The 25,027-nt window shown below is 34.0% G+C and overlaps 1 protein-coding gene across 2 annotated transcripts in view; it reads right to left on the bottom strand.

Moving 5' to 3' along the window:
* Positions 1-25,027, bottom strand: part of LOC119605531 (sodium-dependent proline transporter) — a 29,279-nt gene extending 4,252 nt beyond the window's left edge. Inside the window, exons 1-9 of one of the 2 annotated variants that reach the window (XM_037958703.1) lie at positions 24,283-25,027; positions 5,584-6,180; positions 2,540-2,671; positions 2,281-2,456; positions 2,166-2,206; positions 1,956-2,076; positions 1,547-1,892; positions 1,204-1,361; positions 1,008-1,136 (exon numbers count right to left, since the gene is read on the bottom strand). In XM_037958703.1, coding sequence (XP_037814631.1) covers positions 1,008-1,136; positions 1,204-1,361; positions 1,547-1,892; positions 1,956-2,076; positions 2,166-2,206; positions 2,281-2,456; positions 2,540-2,671; positions 5,584-6,040 — 1,560 coding nt within the window. In that variant the 5' untranslated portion in view covers positions 6,041-6,180; positions 24,283-25,027. Of the gene's footprint in view, positions 1-1,007; positions 1,137-1,203; positions 1,362-1,546; positions 1,893-1,955; positions 2,077-2,165; positions 2,207-2,280; positions 2,457-2,539; positions 2,672-5,583; positions 6,181-10,531; positions 10,913-24,282 lie in introns of those variants that run through there. The other variant, XM_037958704.1, reaches the window with a different exon arrangement.

Below are 25,027 nucleotides of genomic sequence, written 5' to 3'. Positions count from 1 at the left end.
GAACTAGAACAGAACTAGAACAGAACTAGAACTGAACTAGAACAGAACTAGAACAGAACTAGAACAGAACTAGAACAGAACTAGAATAGAACTAGAACAGAACTAGAACAGAATTAGAACAGAACTAGAACAGAACTAGAACAGAACTAGAACAGAACTAGAACAGAACTAGAACAGAACTAGAACAGAACTAGAACAGAACTAGAACAGAACTAGAACAGAACTAGAACTGAACTAGAACTTAACTAGAAATAAACTAGAGCCGAACTAATACCGAACTGGAACTGAACAAGAACTACACTAGAAATGAACTACAACTGAACTAGAACTGAACTTGAACAGAACTAGAACTAAAATAAAATTGAACTAGAACAAAACTAGAACTGATTTAGCACTGAACTAAAACTAATTTTAACTGAACTAGATTTGAATTATCCCTATTGTTAATTTGTTTGTCAATTATTTGATCAAATGGGAGTTGATGAGGTTGCTAAATCTATAATGGAGTAGGAAGAGTAATTCAAATCGTGCTCCATTAATTCACAACACCATCGGATGATCTGCTTGACAGTTAAGATGGAAAATTCAGAATCTTGTTGTGGTCATATTTATATGGAAAGATGAGAAGTACTAATTAGTTCTGAATTTTGAGGAAGTTTTTAGAAATATAAATACCGTGTGGATTATATCGAATCTAAACAAATTTGGTGTTGAACATTGTATTCTTTGTTTATATGTGCGAATGTGCGACATTTAGCCTGTTTTTGATACCGTCATGTAATCTGTATTCTCAATACTTTATACTAAGGACATGCAATGTAATACTGATATTAAGAGTAGAACATATTTGAAGTGGGGTTACCACTTCAAAAATGTTGCACATAGAGGAATGCATCTTTAATATTTCTATGTAGTGCATACCACGGGATCATTTACAATATGTACCCGAAAAAATCACTAAACTTAACGTAGCTTAACCAATAGCTGATATAAATATTCTATCTTACCTTTGTGCAAAAGTACACTGAAATTAAAAGCATTACTAAAACCAGTCCAATTGTAATACTTGTCTTCTTCGTTCGTAATTTTTCAAATTCATCAAATATGGCCGTTAAAACGGTCATCATTTGGATTATCTGAAATTTATATAAAAAAATATATATATGAAAACAGGGTTCTTAATTTTTATACCAAAATACTAACCACAGCCGAAAGTTCTGCAAAAAATAACATGGCAAAAAAGAGAAAACTCCACAGATTGGGTAGACTGAGAAAGCTGCCGAACAGGTAGGCATAGCAGATGTAAATGAAACGCATATTGTGCTGCTCCTCAATTTGGTCATGTAATATTGCGACATGATCTGTAAGGAGTGACAAAAAATTATGTCAATATTACATATAAATTTAAAGAGAAACCTCGGAGATCATATGGATCAGATCATAAGATCAGAATGATATCTTTAATAAAGTTTCTGTTTAAAATCCTCAATAAATCCTGATGGTTCGATCTTAATCAAGGTTTTTTGCTCCCCATCTATTTCCTTACCCTCGAAATGATCAAAAGCTATATGAGAACATAGCGCAGCCATTTGAGTCATAATCAGGAACGTGAAGGCAATCCAGTACGTAGTTTTCTCACTATCATGACGGAATCGATTATGACTAGCCAGTTGTAAAACGCTGCCACAGCCAGGACCCAAAAGCCACATGGGCATTATAATAGCTGCTCTCATACCAGCCCAAATGGCGGAGTGATTGTCCGTATAGACATAGGGTTTTAAATAGTCCAACAAATGTTCCCACGTAAAACCAACATGCATCAGTAAATGTGTAAAGATGGCAAAAAAGAATGTCATCATTAGGATACATAAACAGCGAAGGAATTTTCCTATCTAGAAAAGGAGACATTTTAATAGCTGCCATTATCTGATCATGGAACTAAATTCGATACTTACGAAAGTAACTCTTTTTAAAAGTACCAACATGGTTAGTAACCAAATACCAATTACAGCACATAAAATGGGCCAAGAGATCGATAAAGGATTCGGTGAATTATCATCCGAACGTATAATGGAGCTTTAAGCGGAAAAGAGAATAGAAAACTATAACTAATTAACATTTTACTCTAAGAACAGAACTTTAAATATAACAAAATCAAAACTCACCGAAAGAACTCCACTGTGGCATGAGGAAATAACTCTTCCTCCTTTAAAATTATAAGAAAACGAGATCCAAAATTTGTTAATAGGTGATTTATATTAAAACTATTTAACTACTTACATCTTCATCATAAAAGTCATGAGTTGAACAGTTGACAGTGTTCCATGTGTTATTACAACTCATCCATGGTATCACAGAATGTAATGAATTGGCAGCATAGACTAAAGGAACTGCAGCAATGATGGCATAGTAAGATAATGATGCTAGATTATGTAGTAAAATGGAATAACCTATGCCTGTAATTTTTCCAGAATATGAAAACTGATATTATATTTTTATGTTATTAATAGAGGGAGGTTTTTTGTTGGGTTATACTTACCTTTAAAAATAGGTGCTACTCGAAATACCGTTATGGTACCCGATGACGAGAATTGTCCCAGAAATGTTTGTATACCAAATATTGGTATGGCATATAAAAGGATGCCGAGTAAATAGGGTATTAAGCCGTATCCTGAAAAGTATACAAAATGGAAATGTTTTAGTATAATTCATTCAAAATCCAATTTTATGTTGAGTTGTATTTGTTATATGTATATTTTAAAAGCTTTTGATTCGAAGATAAGTGTTTCTGGGCTCCAATGTCCTATAACGTGTTAAGACTCTGATAAGGGGGTCAATCCTTCACTGACACTGATTGATAAAGCTAACCTTTTAGCCGAAAGAGCATTTATAACTCTACCAAAAGTATTCCTTTTAAGTTAAAAGGGTATTAGCGGATCTCAAAATATATAAGTATACTGGGCCAAGAATTTCTAAGTGCTTAACGTGAATCTTTCTATGAAGAAACCAGGTGGCAATTTTTGTACCTGGCTGCGTCGGTCCATGTACAAGCACTTTGGTGAAGTACTCGAGCTATCTAATACCCGCGCAGCCACACTACTGAGATGGCCCTGTTTATTCGGCTACTGCACCTAGAAGTATATTTGAAGGTCCCAAATACCCAGCCAATAAATCAGGATCCTTCAGTATGTCGAGATAATGTGACGAAAAATGTAGGAATTTCCAAAGACAATTCGAGTCCAATAATTGCCCCGACAAGTTGAGTGGTGGGTATCAACCATAAATCGTGTAGCATGAAACAATATGCATCCTGTTGAGATGGCAACAGCACCAAGAATTTCCCTGAAGTAAAAAGCCTTCTAGATAAGTACTAGTCTCCTGTCGGGCAGAGGAGTCTTTCCCGATCATTTACCAATTTACATCAGTTCCATTCTCAGATCATAAAGAATGACAGGCAACTACCAAGTGTCCATTCCCCAAACTATACTGGCGTCCTACTACGCGAAGAGTAAGAGATACTCAACGGGTTCAGGAATCCGGCATAAGTTGCTCTGTCATATCACCCAGTGACATCTGTTGAGATGGCAGCAGTACCGAAGAGAGAATCCAGATATAAGTATACGGCATAGGATATATCATTCCTTAAACCAACATTCTCTCACAGCAAATCTGGGTATAACCCACAGCCACTACGTAGATCCCGAAAAAATATCAACCAATCGACCAGGCAGGACAAAGTCCTGCAAGCAACTGTCCACCCGTAGTGCCAGATTATATGGTGCTCTGGTTCGACCCCAAATCAAATCATTCCAATGAAAGGCCGAGGATACATTTAATCATCACCAGTTTATAGTCCCGGTAGAATAGAGGTATTGGGTGCTACCAATTTCCCCGGGATATTGCAATAACACCAAGATGGAGATTTCACCAAGATAACATGCCCCTGGGGGAAGTATGGCATTCCAATTCTGGTCTTTCAGTCAGTACTCTTCTACGGTAACTCGCCCATTAGCAAATCTTTTGAGCCTTCTATATCATGTCGATGAATTCCCTGCTGGTAGATGGCTAATGTTACTCCAATCTTCAAAAAGGGAGAGTCTCCTGGCCCAATTGAAATTTGTTGTACACTTTCCTTATAAATGAAATCTATGTCGGACTTCCAACCGTGTCTACTCTTTTCCATATTACATATAATCTGAAAAAGAGTTGATATAGCAACATCTGCCATTATTTTTCATTAAGTTATAGGCCAATCCCTTTGGCGATTTGGGCAATGAAGCTAGTGGCAATCTAAGAATGGGGTCGTGCTAATTGTGTCGATTTCACCGCTTCCCCCAGAGTTCTTTCCTGTCACTTGCAATGTTAGTAGATTTAAATCAAATGTAATAAAAGCTCGTCCCCAGTTGACAGTTAGAGGTTGGTGATGGATATTCTGTTCTCTCCCAACTAGGGTATCGCCTCAAAAGACCACCGTAGAACTAAGGTGGCAGAAAGGAGAGGAGATATTCTGCCCTATATCAGAATAGATATCGCTTTAAAGAACCAATTTTAGGGAGTCTTGTATTTCACGCAGACAAACCAAGGACTGACCTATTTGCGATTAGTATGGATATTACGGAGGACAATATTTTAGTTCTTGTGGCGGAAAATTCCTGACAAAAAGTAGAGGTGAAGGAGAAAGATGTACTTTTAGAAGACTTCGAGTTTTTCTTCAGCATACCTAATACCAAAAGGATAAAGTGGAGCTGATATTATAGAAGTCGATCAATAGCATATTCAAGTTATCGACCAATAAAAACCGGTTATAGACGGAATAAAGGGGAAGTAGAAGAAGCGTCTAGATAGAATTCTCTGAGTTGCTGAGGGTTGCCAAAGCCTAGTTATTGAGCACTTCAGACAAATCAACCCCGATGTTAAAGGCGTCTGAATGTAAGTTCTTATTAACACGGAAAAGTGAGAGAGGCGCTAAAAGAGGAAAAGAGTCACCATCTTATGCCGGTATTGCCAGGCAAAATACTAGAAGACCATTATAATAAAGCAGAAGGCTAACTAACTAACTAATAATAAAAGAGTGGATCACATAATCGCTTGCACCCTGAAGAATTTGATGGCAAGTATCTTTTTACTCGTGCTAGGCTGGGACTAGTTAAAGAGAGGGATTTATATGTGCTCTCGAAGTAATTGCTACACCGATACGGACACCGAAGGGCTATGATTGATTCCATGTCCTCTCAACAGCATTCTCAACGTCTGATACAACTGTACTGAAGTTCAGACAAGAGCCGAAATACCAACGACCACATGGTCTAAGATCAAGGATCAGCGACTCACAAGCTTCCGATATTAAATATGTAAAAGTTATATAAAAATGTTCAACTCTAATAAAAGGACTAATGTTCCCTTAATGAGATAGTCGACGTCAGATGCAACTGTGCTCGTGAATCGAAACGATATTGCAAACATATTCCCATTTTATTTACTCTGATTAATCCCTCAAAATTACTGCACAATTAGTATTACAAAACATTCAAAATAGTTTCTTTTTCGATATAGGCAAAATCGTATGTGTATTAGTCAACTTACCTCCCAAAAACGACGATACGAATAGTGTTAATTCGGAAAATACAATTGTTCCAAATGCATGACTAGTACAGGCAAAATAAAAGTCAGCGGCCGTTGACCAGCGACCTCTTAGTTTATCATATTTAAATGGTTTCTGCAGCGTGTCATACGTTGTGGCATTTGTAATGAAATTATTATTTAGCCCTATTGTGGGGGGCGTTGTCTGTGAATGTCTACGATGACAATTTAAAGTACTGTCTCTGCGTGTCATCGCTTCATGATCGCGATCCCCAGCACCGCTGCCACCACCACCACCACTAACACACTCATCATCTGCGCTGAATACATCCCCATTTGCGCTGTCATAATTGTATTCATGTCCAAGTTCATGTTTATCATTTGTATTCGCATTAGAAGTGGACGATGCCGGCATACAATTGCTTAAATGTTGTTTTGCTTCGGAATACAGTGATTTCATGTCTTTCTTATTCCACACTCTCTGACCCACTGTCACCGTTCGTCTCTGATAACACCATTTAGTGGGGTCGCTGTCGTTTGAAGTGGAACTTTTTCCGCTGCTCTCAACTCAGCTCACAGCTTCAATTAGGTTTGTTTAATCTTGAAAATGAAATTAAATGGAATTAAACAATTAATATTTATTTATAAAATTTTTTTAATTTTCTGCTTGTCTCTCGTTATAAAGTATCAATTGTGCGATCGTTGTTAATCGCCGGAGCTAAAAGTAGCGTTTAAATTGAATTTAAATTTTAGATTTTTGTGGTTCTTATTTTTGTCTGTTTACAAAACCAGTACTGGTAGTACAGATTTTAAATAGATACATATTTCTATAATTATATATTGATTTTACTTTATAATGGCAACCTCTACTACTAGATGATGATGGTGGCTGTATATTCGCAAACTAGATTTAAATCTTGATCAATTTATTTGTTGTTGTCTCAAAACTAATTGCATTTAGATTTATTTCTATATGGATTTTCAATTCAATTGTTTGTATCTGTACAAGTTCAGATATAAAGTGGTAATTAAATCATGTTCAAGTTAAATTACAGTTTCGATTTGTAATTTATTTTTATACAAAGTTTTGCAAAGCTATTTAATTAGACTTTATTGTAAAATTCTTGTTAAACAAGTTAGAGTTATGAAATGGAATTAGGGAAAATTTTTGCGCAATCGTTTAAACTAGTTGATTAGTCTGTTAGCTGATTTGTAGGATCCAGCCTGTTGTAAAAAGTCCAAACAAAGTTGTTCTAATATTTTGATGGAAACTATTCTACAGGTCCAACCTATTTTTATACCCACCATCAAAAAAGATGGGGGGTATATTGATTTTGTCATTCCGTTTGTAACACTTCGAAATATTGGTCATAGACCCACAAAAGTATATATATTCTGGGTCCTCGTTAAATTCTAAGACGATCTAGCCATGTCTGTCCGTCCGTCCGTCCTTCCGTCTGTCTGTCTGTTGAAAGCACGATAGAGTCCGAATGGAAAGAGCTAGAGGATTGAAATTTCACATAAATATTTCTTATAGGTAAGGTTTGTTTGGTATTGAAAATGGGCAATATCGGTCCACGTTTTCGGATAGCCCCCATACAAGTGGCCCCTTGAAAAGCAGCTTTAACAGCCATAACTTGTTTAAAAATACGAATATGGCGATGAAATTCGACATAAGTAAGTTTCTACTGAACCAAAATCACTATGCAAAATTTTATGAGGATCGGCCCATAATTGACCCTACCCCCCATATAAGGTCCCCTTCAAAAAATGACTTTAACGCTCATTACTGGCTTAAAAATACTAGTATATAGATGAAATTCGACATAAGTAAGTTTCATACGAGTCAAAATCTATCTAAAAAATTTTATGAGGATCGGTCCATGATTGACCCTACCCCCCATATAAGGTCCCCTTCAGAAAATGACTGCAACGCTCATTAATGGCTTAAAAATACGTGTGTAGTGATGAAATTCGACACAAATAAATTTAATACGAACCAAATTTTATGAGGATCGACCCATAATTGACCCTACCGCCCTTTATAAGGACCCCTTCAGAAAATTACTTCAACGCCTTTAACTGGCCTAAAAATACGAGTATATAGATGAAATTCGACATAAGTAAGTTTCATTCGAGTCAAACGAGGTTTGATGGTGGGTATATAAGATTCGGCATAGCCGAATATAGCACTCTTACTTGTGTTGGCTGGTAAATTTTGTTTAATTTTGTTCTAAATAATTTCTGGTGTTAATACCGTGATCCGAATTCGCTAAACATTTGAAAATGTAGTCCTCTGATTATAAAGATTATTCAAACTTTTTGACACAAATTTTTTAAACTACGGACTAGATAAAGCTAAAAAATGATTTAAAACTATTGATATTTGGAAATAGCATTCACAGCAAAACCAATATTCAATTGTACTATATATTTATTTATTGATCTAAATCCTTTATATGAATGTTTTGCTGCTATTAAAATTTACTTTGAAAACTTTTATCACTTTTTAAACTAATTAATTCGATTAAATTTAATAATTTTGTTATATGTACATATTTCTTATTAAACAATTAAATTTAACCCGGTCATCAATATTGTCAATAAAGCAGTTTTATATTGTCAATAAAAACTAAATAATGTAATTAAATTTAAACACATTTTAATAACAAAAAACAATATTAACTCATGTATATAGCTATCTACGTGTGTATGTGTGTATACATCAAAAATGAGAAAGTTTAGTGTGGCATGTACAACCATATGATACCCTACATCGGATGTTTCGAGCATATCCTGCATTACGTTGGATTTATATCACAGCGCCAGTTCTGCTTACCAAACTTGACACATTATATCGCATCACGCCTCAGGTCAGTCTGAATATAATGGCTATACGTACCTGCTGTAGATGGATTAATGCATATGTATATATATATGTACATAGATGTATTATATAATACCTACACCAATCTTTGATAGAACTTTCCTAATCAGAATTGTCTTTCGAGATTGTTCACGAGATTTCAGTCTACACAGACGTTTAAAAAGCTTTTATGGGTTCTGGTTCGAGAATTTCCTCCAATCAGTTCGGTTTCTTAGTATCGTTTGCATTGCCTAACATATAAAGTGTTTTTCACTCAGATATTTAGGCCATCGATACGACCACGGGGAAACATATAACATAACGAGTTGATCTTCCATCCCTCAAACGTGATAAGGCCGAAATGCATTCTCAATTACATTCATTTGTGGCAATTTGTAGAAATGAATTTGCCAGCTAATGGCCACTTGGAATATGCATGCAAGAAAGTCGCATGTCATAAATTTTATAACTGTAGTAAATCTTCGCCTACGACACGAGGAAACAAATACGAAAGGAAACACAGGCTAACCAGTCCTGCAAAGTAATACCTAAAAACAGTTCCACACAGTTTTGCGGTTGACGGTGGGAAGGGAAAAGCTTAATTAATAGATAGTCTATACACGAAACTGTTTCACAAAGGGAGATTTATACTACCCTGCCCGCGGTATTAAATAAGATTAACGAATGGGCAACAGAAAACTATAATGGTCCACTATTACTATTTGCAGAATAAGTAAAATGCTTGGTCTTTGTCTTCCTCGGAATGGGACTTTGACATTCATGGCCTTCAATAGAAATTCATGCACTAAGGCTTCTTACAGTCATGCCCACTGCGCACTAGACGTAGAAGTTTTTGCAAAAGAGAAGAACAATCGGAACCAAAATTTGTAGAATATCTAAAATGATCCGTTCCTGTATGTTCTCGGAAAAGGTTCTTGACTCTCTTGTATCTTAATAGCAATTCATTAACGTTTCTTATAAACAGCACAGTTCATGTGTGCTACGCTGAAGATTCAGTTAAAAACCTTTTATCGTTACAAAACATTTTATGTTCTCCACTCTACAAGAGCCCAGACTGCGATCTCTTTCATGATTTGTACTGTCTGCCGTTACAGTTACTAAGGAATCTAATAAAAATTTTTAACTGTTGGATCTCTCTGGAACCATAGGCATAAAAAGACCAGCCATGTAAAGGTGTAATAATACTAATTTAACACAATGGACCAATGGCATCCGAGTGTTCTCGCTAAATTGGTAGTATCTCATTTAATTTAAGTGAAATTTCGTAGACATTTATATGGGGGTTATATTAAACTATGGATCGATTCTTCCGTTATACGTCTACTAAATTTTATCGAATTATTTTAAAAATTGCGGCGTTTACATGGGCTAAGGGATAATCGATGACCTGCGCTTAATACTTTAAGGTAGATCTAGAAACAATATTTTGCGAGCTACAAACATCAGCACAAATAAATCCTTTCTACTATAGTGGTTTTAGGTAGAATGTTTTGTATAGATTTTCAGAAGAAGGTCATTATAGTTCGTAGCCCCTATACATACTACTTATATGGGAGCGATTCTCACAAAATGTATGGTAATAAACCGTCTTAAGCCTCTTCAGAATTTTGGATACTTAGAATAACTTTTTGCTAAATTTGATTACAATTTGAGCATTACTTACATATTTGAAGATTGTGAATGAAATCGTCCAAATTTCATCAATATTAACAGGGCCCGTTCTTTGGTCCAAGACAGATTGTATGCCAGACACTTATTGACATAAATCGACATAAATGACATGTTTGTTATACCTTAGAGTGAATATGGGTTCATAATTTTTGGGTGTTATAAACATTTACACAAACGCACAATGCCCATTATATTGGTGTAGGGTATATAAAAACGTTCAAATCGCACTAGGGGACTAAGACAACAATATTTATAACTAATAATGAAAGATATGAGCCGACAAAGTACACACAAGCAATAAAAAACTAAAACCATAAATTTAATTAAAATAATTTTACGCACACTTCTGCTACCATTTGTTGTTGTTATTGTTTAAATACAAAAAATACTCACATATTAATCTCAAGTGGGGGAAAAACAATACAAATGTTTGATTTTTTTGTTCAAGTGCTAATGACGATTTGGATACTTCCGTAGGTAGAACGTAAGACGGACAAACGCTATATAAGAACGTATGTATGTACTTAATTCGTTTGAACTTTTAAACACCAAACAAAAATAATGTTATTGTTCAATTAAAATTTTATGTAAATTATTTAATTGTTTATTTTTGGTACAAAACTATTGCATGTTTGATTAATTGTCTATTAATTAATGATGTTTCTGTGGTGTTATTAACTTTGCGCACACGACATGTGATTTGATGAATTTGTTTGGGGCAACACTTTGCAGCTGTGACTATAACTTTGACTGCCCAGTTAAAGACTGACCGACGAACGAAAACAAAAAAACTCTACTAAATAGAATTGTGTACGCAAAATTAAATATTTCATAATATTTAACAAAAAAAATAAGAGATTTATATTTAAAACAAAGAAAAAAAGTGAAAATTAAAAAAACAAACAAAAAAATATTATAATAAGTAGTGACGTCTTCAATTGTTATTGCACAACAAAGAGTAGAAGCTCGAAATTGAGTACAATGTTTGTAGAATTCAACTTAAAAGTACAAATTACTTTATGCGCTAATCATCATTAGCAATGCTTTAAAGCAGAGGGGTACCACCTTATCGATTAAGAATACTAACTTGGGTGCGAATTTTATTATATTTATGGTGGTTTGTGAATCACCACGCATTTGCATATTAAAAACAAAGGAATTATGAAGTCAATAAAAAAGCGGTTATAGGACACGTCTGATCTCTTACCAGACACAGATTATGTCGGAAACTTTGAAACGCTGATAACAGATAGAATGTCTTGGTCGAGCGGAAAACTAGAGCAATTACAGTAGGAGTTCGTTGTTACAAGGATGACTCTAAATTGAGGGATAAAGTGGGTCTGGGATTCTATATTGAAGACCCATAAACAGGAATATACCACCGTTTACCTAGTCATAACACAAGCTTCCAGGCAGAAGTCCGAGTAATAACGGAATGTGTAAATTGGTTTAGAATATATATTTACCGACAGCCAGAAGGCAATTAGGGCGATATCAGGTGATAGAATTAAATCTAAGACCATATTGGATTGTAAGAAAGCTTTAACTGATTACTCTCCCAGAGATAAGGTTTACATTATATGGGTACCAGACCACTCGGGAGTAGTCGGCAACGAAATGTAATAGGTTTAAAGGGAAGGGAGCTCGAGGTAGTTAACCTGACAAAGGCAAGAACATTCGACGCAACAAAAGTTGAACTAAAAATATGGGTAAGAGAATCCCATAAGGCCTCTTGGAATAATAAAACGGTGGGTAGAACCACAAAGATCCTATGGAGTGACCCTGATCAGAGCAAGACGAGAAATCTCCTCAAAATGAGCAAGTCTGAAGTTAGTACGTATTCTGAGTGGACACACAGGATAACGAGCACATCTATACAAAATTCGCCGTTCGCATTCAGACGAATGTAAAGGATGTGGAGAGGACAGTGAAACTCTGGAGCACTTTCTTTGCCACTGTCAGGCATTCGTCGAAGTTAGATCCAAGTATCTTGGAAGAGATGTTATTCCGGAAATAATATTCCTGACTAACACTGATTGGATAATTCTTAGGAATTACATCCAGGAAACTGAGTTTCTGAACATTGAAAAATAATATACTCAGTCAACAATTTTTTTTTTCATGAAAAGGAGCGCACAACAGGCCCGATAGTGGCCTAGGTGTACTTCTTGGGAATTGATGTACTTACTATACATCCTCCTATCAACCTAACATTTACCATGCCGTCAATGATGTAAAGTGTCAAAGTTCTTATACAGGATTTAAGAGAATATATCGCTTGTAACTATTTTCAACAGTTGGGCAAATAATTGTGAATCACTCAGGAGTGGCGACTCAAAGTAAAGCCCGTATATATTCGACCGAAAAAGGTATACAACCCTTATTGAATACAACCCGAATTGAAATGCAGAATAGGGGTGATTAACTAGAACACCATCGTAACGTGGACTGTACTTCACAGCTTAATAGCTATTTCAACGAAATGTGTTGCTCTGATATTAGGACAATTGTTCCCTATACCCGTAGACCACACAAGTCTTCCGTCTAGAATACACCCATTTGTGATCGATTTCATAGTTATATGTTCACAAACACAACTCCCTCTATCATTTCTCTCACAACCTATTTTCCTAGTTCAAACAATGTATATTTACGGGTCATAACCTGGGCCGTGCTTGCAAATATTGACCGATTTAGTTTAATATTGTTATTGGGCCCATAACTAGCCACAAGTGCTAGACTTTATTCATCTATCTGTTAAAAACACAATAGGCCCTGGAGTAGTCAACTAGTAAGAAAAATTTAAATTGAATTTCCGAAGGTGGCTATATATTTGGACTTAAGTGATTATATATTGATCATTTCCACATGTGTTACCAAGATTTAAACATATTTTAGGTTTATCTTTAATCAAGACCAATATGAACATTTGGCTGATAGAGCCTTTAATGGTGCCTTAGGCCAATTATAGGCCAAACTTTCCATATCACAAAGAAAATAGAATATATTACAGAATTGAAACAAGTTGGACTTTTTGGTGACATAACAGATTTTATAAAAAATATCTCTTCGCGCCATTATAACATCTGAAATATGACCAAACTTTAGGACATTATTACCCGATAAGTGATGGAGAAATTCTAAGGACAACTTCCGATTCAACACAGCTTAATCCATTAGAAATTAATACTTTGATCTTTGGATCAAAAATTTGTTGGCCTGTATTGCATAGTTGGAGCAAGTTGAAATCGTGGACCAATAGCCATTTTGTTTATAATCTTCGATCCATATCGTGCTTTAAACAGACAGAGACTTCTTTGATGATTAATAAATGTATGTATGTAAATGTCTATGTATGTATAACAAAATGTCCGTCAGTCCTTTTGTTAGGCTTAAACGACAGAACCTCTGGAGCCTAATTTTTGACAAATTTCCCTGAGCATTTCTCTTGCGTGCCATAACTTTACCTTTACTGATAATTAACGAAAATAAAACAACAACAACAAAAATAATCAGCCAAAATGATTAAATTCATGGAATTATGAATATTTTAAATATTTTTTTTTTAAACAATGAAATACCAAGAGACATCTTCAATGAAATTAAATAATTGTTGTTATTGTTGTCTTTAACTGATAACTTGTATATACATACATATGTATGTAAGTATTTATTTATATACTTTTTAATTTGTTTATTAATTATTTAAAATAATATTTATTTCGTATTTACTTTTTGCTATGATTAGTTCTTATTTATATCATTATTCTTTGTACTTTTTGAAAACAAATGAAATTATTATTATTTTTAATAATAATATATACAGTAAACAAGCGAAGCAATGCTTATATACTAAATTATTAAAATTCTATATACAAAAGAAACCATATTTAGTGCGGAGTTACCATAATGTTAATATAATAATTATAAAATTTTTATTTTAAAAAATAATTGTTTATAGAATTATTTACAATTTCTGTAAATAATAAATCTTATTTATATGTATAAAATATTTGTTCAAAAAATATATTTTCCATTTAATTTCTTTGTTTGGAAAAATATATTTAAAAACCTGACATGCTAAGTTTTTCCTTGTTATATGGTGTATGACCGTCAAAAATGATTTACGGAACTGCTAAGGTTAGACAAAATATGGTGTAAAATTTCCACTAGAAATTTAGGTAAGAAATCGATTTAAAATTGCACAATTAATTAAGAATAATAACATTTTCTTACTCTTTTGTCATTTCCATCGTAACATATCAAAATATTTGCTAAAGATCCACAAAACTATATATGTATTTATTCGAGCTCCTTATTAGATTGTAAGACGATCTAGCTATGTATGTATGTACTGTCTGTCCGAATGTCTGCTGAAAACGCTATAATACAAACTATAGAAGCTAAAGAGCTGAAATTTCACAAAAATCGTTTCATATTTGACTCTAGCCTCATAACTGGTTTAATAAAACGAGTAGAGCTATAAAATTAGACATAAACAGGTTTTGTATAAACCAAATTTGGGGGTATAGAGGTGCTAACAATACCTCAGCACTATAAACTGGGAGAGTCATTCGAATACTCGTCGACATTCCTTAGAATTTTTTGATATGGGATCTGACCAGATGACCACGTCCTGTACCAGTTATTGGTTAAGGACCCTTCGGGGAACACGTGGTAACTGTGGTTGAAACCTAAATTGCGGGAAAAGAAAATATCTTAAAATTAATGTTTCTAAATAAATAAGTTTGGTGCTGTTCCGAGCAAAGGGGTCGCTCAAAGTTATTTGTTATGAGTTGATAACAAAAGAATGGGATACAGAATGAATTAGAGATATACAGAGCTAAAGCCAATACCCTTCTCTTGCCGTGGCAGGTTAACTCTCTTCTTAACAGACTTACCACAATGTGTCCCCTCTGATTGAAAATGAAGTCTCGTTTTATTGATAGATATATTACTTCGGTCTACGAAATACGTCTAAAGGTGGCAATGACGAATCAATAGAGACCAACCTATCAGTATTGTTGAGGATTGTTGTCAAGAAATGCTTTAGATTTGATTTGACGATTGCCGGACAGAAAGCAACGGGACTGTTATAATCAGGGAACAAATAGCTCATGTTCTAGAGCATAGTGCTTGTACATGGATCAGCAATAGTCATGTACAAAAATTGCCACCTGCTTGTACTTTGTATGTCACTAAAAGTAGTATATGCCAGGTACTCACATAGAGCTCTCGGATTGTACGAACATTTTCCGATTTCTCACATTTAAATATTTCTAGAAAGATACATTCAAACTAATACCCGTAGAAATCCGTTACTACAAGGATGGGAATAAACTGGGGGCCTGTGATTCTATATATACTACCGACCTAATCACAACACTAACTTCCAGGCAGCATTGCGTACAATAACGAAATATGTAAATTTTATTAGAATAAATATGGCGCCAATAGGGATTAACATATTTACTGACCGCTAAAAGGCAATTAGAGAATCAGATGATAAGGTTAAATCTTACACCTTAAAGGACCTAAAGAGAGCTTTGACCGATTACTCTTACAAAGGTAAGCTTATAGGTACCTGACAACTCGGGAATAAAGAGCGAATGTATTTGTTTTAAAAGGAGGGAAACTCGTGGTAGTTAACATGACGAACTCAAAATCCTTCGATGCAACTAAGGCTGTATTAAACATATCGGCGAAAGAATCTCATAAGGTCGCTCAGAATAATGAAACAATGGGTGGAACCACAAAATCTTATGGGGTAACCCTAATGAGAGCATGGCGAGAATCTCAGTAGACTTCTCGCCCTGCAATGAGCAATTCCGATTTCAGTGATATTATATGGGGATACACAGGTTTACAGGTAAAAATATAGAAATTTGGACGTGCGGATTCAAACGAATGTAGAGCATGTGGAGAATACAATGATCTTGGCAGCGATATTATTCCGGACTCTTAGCAATTATGTTCAGTAAACTGAGTTTATGAACAGCATTTTCCAAGAAAAGGAGCGCACAGCAGGTGGTAGCCGGTGTATATCTTCGGTTTGTAATATTGATGTAATATTTGTAAAACTGAAAAAATACCTTCTTATTCATCATAATTTTTGATCATTTTGCAAGATTTTCTCCATGTCAACAACATTCAGACAGAAAAATAAAGAGGTGTAAAATTCTACTGAAAATATTAACGTAGTGTGATCACATAATTCGACCACTCCTTAAACATTCCACAATTTCTTTATGTACGCTTTTAAGTGTTTAATTTTTTTTTTAGTTTAACGCTTATTAAAATTGTTTACATTTTGTGGGAGAATTATTATTATTGTTTTTTTCGCTTAACAAAACTTAAACAAAAAACAGCTGTTTTTTGTTTTGATCATTTTTATTAAGATACATACATTTCTTTGTCTATTTATAAAGAGAGAGAGAGAGAGAGAAGAGATATAGAAAATTTGTTTTTGTTTAACGCATTGTAGATCATTTGAAATTCTTTTGTATAAATTTATGTAGTTTTTTCTAATTGTTAACAACTTTTAACCTTAAATGCAATTCATGGCAATGGAAAAAATATATAAATAAAATAATTAAATAATTTTTTCTTTGTTTAATGACTGTTTAATTTATCTGACAGTTAGCAAACACACTTTTATTAAAAGAGTTTAAAGAGCAAAATCCAAAGATGAAAATTGTACAAATTATTTATTCATTCATTGGACAATTAGTCCACTTAAAGGTTTCTGGGTTAAAATTTAAAATGTTTAGAAAAAAAACTGTCATGCACTCGAACATAACAAATGTACATTATTGCAATTACATATTTTGATTGCGTTTATTTGCTAACAAATCACTTTTAATTTAAAAATTGTCTCCAACATCCGCATTTTTAATCAGTTTCATTTGTATTTTCCGTCTATTTTGCAAAAATAAAAAAATGAAAAGTTTTATTTTTATAAAAAATAATTTTAATTATTTCTCAAGTATATTAATAATAGAAAATGTAAGTGTGTAGTATATTCAAACATACTGAATAATTTATTTTACATATTAACGTCTGTGTATGTATGGTCATGTGTGTATCTACTTAAGTCAAGTATTTTGTTATGTTGTTATTGTTTTTTTTTTCATAGATTTTCAATATCATTAAACTAAACGCAAAAAGTAAACAAACATTTCCATATTTGTTACTAAGCGTAGTGGGGAGAGGGGGTCTTTAAATTGCCCCTGGGTGCATGCTTACGCACATAAAGAAAACATACATTAATATCCCAGCAAGCATTTTCCATCACAGATGTTACATACAGCCCTTTATATTGCTCGCCAATAATATTGCGAAAAAATCATAAAAGAAACTGTAGATCTTCTAAAACTCGAAGAAGTGACTTATAAAATTCAAAAAGTACCATATCCGACTATCTCCCCGAAGGAGTTTATATATTCAGTTAATATTCTCGAATGCTGTCTAAAACAAGACGTCAGAATAGTCTTCGAAATGTTTGAAGGGACATACTTATGTTTGTGTCTACTAAATATGTATGTACATATGTATATATGTACATATTTGCGTATTGATTGAATGAATGAAAACAAAAAGCCATTGACCACAAGTCAAAATTTACATACAAAAAGGCGTTACCAGATGTTACTTATAATTCATGACAAATTGCATAATTTTTAGATTTGATTCGGATAATTATGTTCAAAATTTAAATGCTTACTTTGCAGTTGGATCAATCGACTAACTTTCTGAGTCCGATAGACGTTCGCTAATGTAAAACTTGTCAGAATAACATTCTGAGTCCAATCTGCATCGACCTCTTGAGAAGTTGCCATGGACCTCCATTTGGTAAACGAGATCTTAGAAAATCTTACAATATATTGAGATCAGGTAATAAGATTTACTTGTTATTTTAAACTTATTGTATCGGACAGTTTGTAAACAGGAAACAGAACTGTACTTATTGGTGTTCTACAAATATCGTATGGAACAATATACTGCACATAAAGGCCGAAAATTGGAGCCAATACGTTATAGGATGAACTTTCGTATCGAACACAGATTATTATATTATAATTATGGTAAAATGTACCGTATTTCTTGTCCCACATAGAAAGTTATACCTTGCAGCTAGACTGAGAAATACCTGGCCACTATCTGATCTGTTCCCTTCTTTGTTTGGAAAATTTTGGTAAACTTAATATAGTACTTTATGAAGGTGTTATCGACCAATGTTAAGATTCCTAGACATACTTAGTTCCTAAATAAGATCTCTTCCAAGATATTCGGATCTAATTTCGACGAAAACCTGGCAATAGCAGAGAAAGTCTTGCAAAATTTCACTGTTCTCTCTGCATTAGAGATGCCAAACGGGACTGGCTTTTACAAATCCCGGGATTCGGGATTTTGAAAATTGCATGGATTTTTCGGGATCCCGGGATTTTTCGGGATTTCGGGATTTCGGGATTACATGAATTTAATTATTTTATATATGAAAATCTTTAAATCATCATATTTGTAAAGAAAATTGTTTAATTTTGTGGAAATTTAGCAGACAGAAGATATATTTAAATTAAAACAATCCAATTAATTACAATTTTTAAATAAAAACTTTCAGAATTGCATAATTTCTAAAACTTTTTAAATACATACTTACTTCCTAAATAAAAATAAATATCAAGTTCCGAAATTAGACATAAGCTCTTTTTAAAACCTCATACTGTTCCATGTGAACTAATAATTATAACAGATACCAATTCAGTTATTCGAACATGAATTTAGAACCTATTCTTTGAAAAATATTTGGAATTTTACACAAAATACATATTAGTTTTGGAACATGTTATTATATTCGTAGTATTAATTTAAAATTTTATGTGCATTCAGAACAAGGTAATTTACCTTTCCCGGTATCACTCAGATTTGTAGAAAGTTAGAAATGTAAAATTCTTTAGTATTGAAAAATAAAGTTTGTATTCGACTGTGCCGAAATTAAATACCCACCATCAAAATATTGTAATGTATTGATATTAATATCAGCATCAATGTGATTTTCAGAGGAGGTCCAATTAGGTTTTCTTGTGTCAATTTTAGTCCAAATTTGCAGCCCAAATAGAATGAGTCTTCTAACTCGTGTTTTCAGCTTACAGACACAGAATGTGTATACTTTATGGGTCGGTCTACGACCAACATTTTGATGTGTTAACAAGTAAGAAGTTATAGTTGGGCGAAGCCTACCATATAATACCCTACACCAGTTATAAAAATAAAATGTGATTTATTGTTCATAATAAAGCATCTAAGTTGAATTGTACCTTGCCTCAGATATACTTTAGCTATTTTTTGTTGAATAAAATTGTGTATATTTAAGTCATATTTCAAAGGGGGCTAGGGTCAAATACATCAGGGTCATGAAGGCTAGTATAGAACTTGGCTTTGCAGCTTTTTGTCGAGATACGAGTATATTGAACATAATTATGAACTTAAAAGCCCTATTCGGGGGGTTCAGTTGTATGGGGGCTAGGTCAAATATTGGACCGATGTTACCCATTTTCAATAGGATCCGTCTCTAGTGCAATAGAAGATCATGCAAAATTTCATTGAATTAACTTCAAAATTGCTGTAGTTTGATTACAAGGTTTACACGGACGGACGGACATAGCTAAATCGACTCAGAAGATGATTCTGAGCCGATTGGTATACTTTAAGGTGGGTATAGGACCAATATTATTGTGCGTAACAAACATAAGCACAAACCCAATATACCTACTAAAGTGGTGTAGGGTATAAAAACGAAGTGAATATGTGCTATGTGTATGGAATCATACAACTTTAAAAAATAAAAGGTTCAAATATGTATAAAATTAGCTCTGCGGAATTTTGTTTTGCATGAGTCGAAAATAAAATAAGATCGTAATTTTCAAATTAATGAAAATTGTGGCTCAAAAAAAGAAAATAAAAACAGGTTTTGTAACAAATCCCAGGATTTATTTTGAAAAATCCTGGGATAGGGATTGGCATCCCTACTCTGCATGCTCTACATTCATCTGAATCCGTTTGAAAATGTTTCTATAATTGTGACCATAAACCTTCCACTCAGATTAAGTATCTTTATAAATACTATCCTTAGACTTGCTCATTATAAGAAGGCTTCCCGTCCAATTCTTGTTAGGGTTAACCCAGAGCATCTACGTTGCTCTACCCACTGTTTTGTTATTTGCTGTGTCGGGCGTTTTGGTATTTATTAAGTAAACTTCTCGAAATTCCTTTCATTGTCAATTGTTTCCGTGTGTTCCAACCATATGATGCAAAACTTATTCGTTTAAGCCTTTCGAGCAGTCTAGTGCAGTCTTGGATTTAACCTTGAAGCCTAATATCGCCTTAAATGTCTTCTGGGTAGCGGGGTTTTCAGTATAGAATCCCAGATTTGCTTTGTCCCCCTATTTAGAGCGATATAGTGACTATGATATTCTAACTAGAATCATTGTCTCAATGTTCTCAATGTATGCGATCGAGCATTTTTGTATTTCCAGTTTAAAAAGTAAATAGGACCTAGAAATATTAACGAACGTATAGAAGTCATTAGCATCCAATATGACTTTGATTATATTGTGAAAAAGACCTGTTTAGGTTTCGCATAATTATACATATAACCCCCGTATTAATTAACGCTTAATAAACCAAAAATTAACGTTTAATATCTTTATGAATACAGAGGCAAGTATGTATTTAGTATATACCGGAATTTCACTAATAATACTGGTTAATCTGATAACGATAACAAAATACACTTCTTTTAAAAGAATTTATCAGTGAAAAGTTATTATTTCTGTGATTACGGGTGCATAAAAACCTTGACAACAACCACATTAGGGTGGTTTCTTTTTAAATTACACATTTTGGGAATTATGGCGATTGCGGTTCGGATTGTTGTTAAACTTTAAATAAACTAAAATATTCAGAAATTTAATACTAGACAAATTATTAGTATTGTTGTAAAGTAAATTGATAATAATACCGATAAAATACATTTCTCTTACAGAAGCATGGAATTAAATTTTATGGGTTAATATTTTATCTTGAACTCCACGAAATTATCTAAACTCGTTCGCTGTTATTTTTCACCAAAAATCACAGCACAATTTATTCATAAGTATGGCATCATTAATTTGTAAACTTCCAATTATTTGTTCTCACTTTTACGATTTCGTTTTGGTTTTTGTTGTTGTTCTTCTTCTTCACCACACAAACCGAAAAACACAGTGTAGGCGTTTGTCCGTCTACTACAAAAATGTTTCTAAATATTTGACTGGCTAGTTAGACTCTGTGTGTCAGTTGAAAGCGATAAACAATGTAAACAAAGGCAAAAAAGCATAAATAAAACAGCCAAAAGCCAAGACATAAAGAAAGAAACAAATATTAGTTAAACAATGCATTTGATTTTGAAAGAAGAAAGAAAAACAATATTAGTAGAAGTAGAAATATATATATTCTTACTCGTAAAAATCACACTACTAGAAACAAAGGGAACAACAAATACAAACCGGCGCCATAAATATTATTTAAATATGTAAAAATGTGCTATAAATGGTAATGTTGGTCTATCGGATACCCTATGTGTTTAAACAACCTGAATGGCAGTAATCGAGGCGAATTTACAACATATTACAAACGATTCCGTGGAACATCAGGAGTTTGAAAATTATAGATCGTATGTGTCTGGAAGTGGCCTCCTGTAGGTTAGTGGTTAGTGTTCTAGTCTGGTAGACCGGAGGTGGTGGGTTCGATTCCCACCTGAGGCACTGGTTAAGGAGCGCACAACATATTGGCACTATAGGACCTAAAGAAAATGATCAATGAAAACGAAGTACTACCTAAATAATTACAGAATTATACATATTTTCATTATTTATGGGACAGTAATTCATATGACCTTCTGGTCATATTGCTGGTTTCACAATAGCTTTTTCAGTACAATTTTCCAGAACTTTATTATTTCTGTTTGAATCATACAAATATATCGGGCAAAATAAGCTTTTAAGTTGCGGAACGTTTCTCGATTTCTCTAACGGTAACTTACTAAAAGACAAAAATTACTACTCTGAGTAGGACTAACTTCGCGTGATTTACAGTAAAGGATGTTGAACTTCAGAGAGCAAATGTATAGAACTAACTTTGCGTGATTAACAGAAAGGGGTTGTTAAATTTCAGAGAGCCGCGTTTTTAAAACATTATTTGACAATAAACTGTTTTCCTAAGAGAAGAGTTTTATGTGGGGTCAATTATGGATTGATCTTCATGTACTATAATAAAAAGTTTCAATTCTTTGAAAATATGATTAAGTCTTGAGCTGGGCTCAACCGAGAGACCTCAATGTTAACCCGGCGATGACGGAAATCTGTCTTTTCACAAGAAAGATAAATATTTCTACGTAAACTGATCCTTGCTTTCTGGGCAAGAAGATACCGTTGGCAGACAAAGTTAAGTACTTTGGTGTAATCCTTGACCGGAAATTAAAATGAAGATACCACATAGAGGATAGGATCAACAAGGCAACTCAGTGCTGGGTGATATGTAGGAGTACTATAGGCATGAAATGGGGTCTTAGTCAGGCTATGACAAATTGGCCTTATAAAAGTGTAATTCAACCAATTCTAGCTTATGCTTCAATAATCTGGTGGACTGCTTTGGACAAAAAGAGCAATATCAAACTACTACAGGAAGTTCAGCGTACTTGGGTATAAGTGGTGCCATGTGTACTACATCAACCAAGGCTCTAGAAACGTTGCTAGATATTACACGTCTTGAAACATACATATTTAAGATAAGGCGGCGCTTACAGCCGAACGGCTTTTTACTTTAGGCGAACTGGCCAAAAGCGGTAATAGGACGCATACTTCTATCCACATATACTGGACACATTGGAAGCTTATACACAATCATCGGACGTGTCTGCTCGCATACCAGACACAGAATATTTCGGAAACTTTGCAAATACCAGTAGCAATCCGTTGTTATACGGATGGCTCAAAATTGGGGAACAGAGTGGGGCTGGGGTTCTATATTGAAGACCCAGGAACAGAAATATACCACAGTTTACCTAATCATAACACAAGCTTCCAAGCAGAAGTCCAAGCAATAACGGAATGCGTAAATTAGATTAAAATAAATGTGGCGCCCACATCCCTTAATACATTTACCGACATCCAGAAGGCAATTAGGCGATATCAGGTGATAGAATTAAATCTAAAACCGTATTGGATTGTAAAAAAGCTTTAACTGAATACTCTCCCAGAGGTAAAGTTTACATATGGGTACCAGGCCACTCGGGAGTAGTCGGCAACGAAAGGGAGAATGTAATAGCTTTATAGGGTAGGGAGCACGAGGTAGTTTACCTGACAAACCCAAAACCATTCGACGCAACGAAAGTTTAATTAAAAATATTAGTGAGAGAATCCCATAAGACCTCTTGGAATAATGACACTGTGGGTAGAACCACAAAGATCTAATGGGGTGACCCTGATGAGAGCAAGACGAGAAATCTCAAAATTACTCATTTTGAGGTACGTAATCTGAATGGACACACAGGATTACGAGCACATTTATGCAAAATTGGATGTGCGGATTCAGACGAATGTAAAGCAAGTGGAGAGGACAGTGAAACTCTGGAGCACTTTCTTTGTCACTGTCAGGCATTCGTCGAAGTTAGATCCAAGTGTGCACAACAGGCCCGATAGTGGCCTAGGTGTATTTCTTCGGATTTGATATAGTATACATCCTCCTATCAACCTAAACTAAGCAACATTTCAGAGGACATTTGTAAGAGGCTAGATGAACTTTTGAAGTGAATTCATCAAACATTTTGGAACAACAGATAACGCAATAAAAAGTTTATTATTAAATGGCAAATCTTACATGGACCCAGACCGAATACAAATAATAAATACTAGGAATTATTGTCCGTCCGTTCACAATTGAAATGAAAAAGGATGTGATTTTTTGGAATTTTAAGCTTTAGTATATAAAATTGTTGTTGAACTTGATTATTTTTTCGGTACCGGGTATATAAAGTAACAAATAATACCGATATTTCTGCGAGTAGGGTACATGATAAACATTAAATACACACTTGCACTACCTACATTTTAATCTGCTGCAATACTCGTATTTTGTTTTATGAGGTTGTTTACTTTTTGTTGGTTTATTTCTTCAGTTTTTGTTATTGTATTGATTCTTGGTGGTTAATTATGAATGCAATAATTTATTTTATTTTACAAACGTTTAAAACAATTAGTAATTTTTTGTTTCAATTAATGCACTTTTTTGTTGTTTTAACAATTAGCCTTTTAATAGCCAACATATATAAATTCCATAAACAATTTAATTTCTAGCTGGAATCTTATTAAATTTCCTGTTAGTGTTTTATCTTTGTTAAGTTTTATAAATTAATTAAGCATTTCCTTTTATCACTGACAGAGTTATGTGGTTTATCACTGTGGCACATGCATACAAAAACCACCATCACTTATTAAATGCCTTTTGCACTTTTCGTTATCAATATGTATAGTCCTGCGATATATTTGTTTCTTTTTATTTTCGCTATAACAAACTAAAAACGCGTCTGTTCGGTAATGCATTTCCCAGGTAATGGGAATTTTTTTAAATATTTTTCACTTCTTCCAGTCTCAGCAGTTTGATCAACAATAAATATTTAATCGTACGTTAGAGAAAAATATTTCACTTGTTGCACGTCTTTATTGCACCAAATGCAAACAACAACAAACTTTTGCTATTCGTTCCCAGTGATATCTTCGTTTGTGAAGCTTTATTTACTTTTTTTTTTTGTGTTTCGTTGTTGTTTAGTGTGTGTTTTTTTTTAAATTTTCC

The sequence above is a fragment of the Lucilia sericata genome, unplaced genomic scaffold, assembly GCF_015586225.1.
Source record: "Lucilia sericata isolate MDLA Ls3-8-SP2 unplaced genomic scaffold, ASM1558622v1 Contig000495F_arrow, whole genome shotgun sequence".
NCBI lineage: Eukaryota > Metazoa > Arthropoda > Insecta > Diptera > Calliphoridae > Lucilia > Lucilia sericata.
This window is presented reverse-complemented; position numbering and strand designations above follow the sequence as displayed.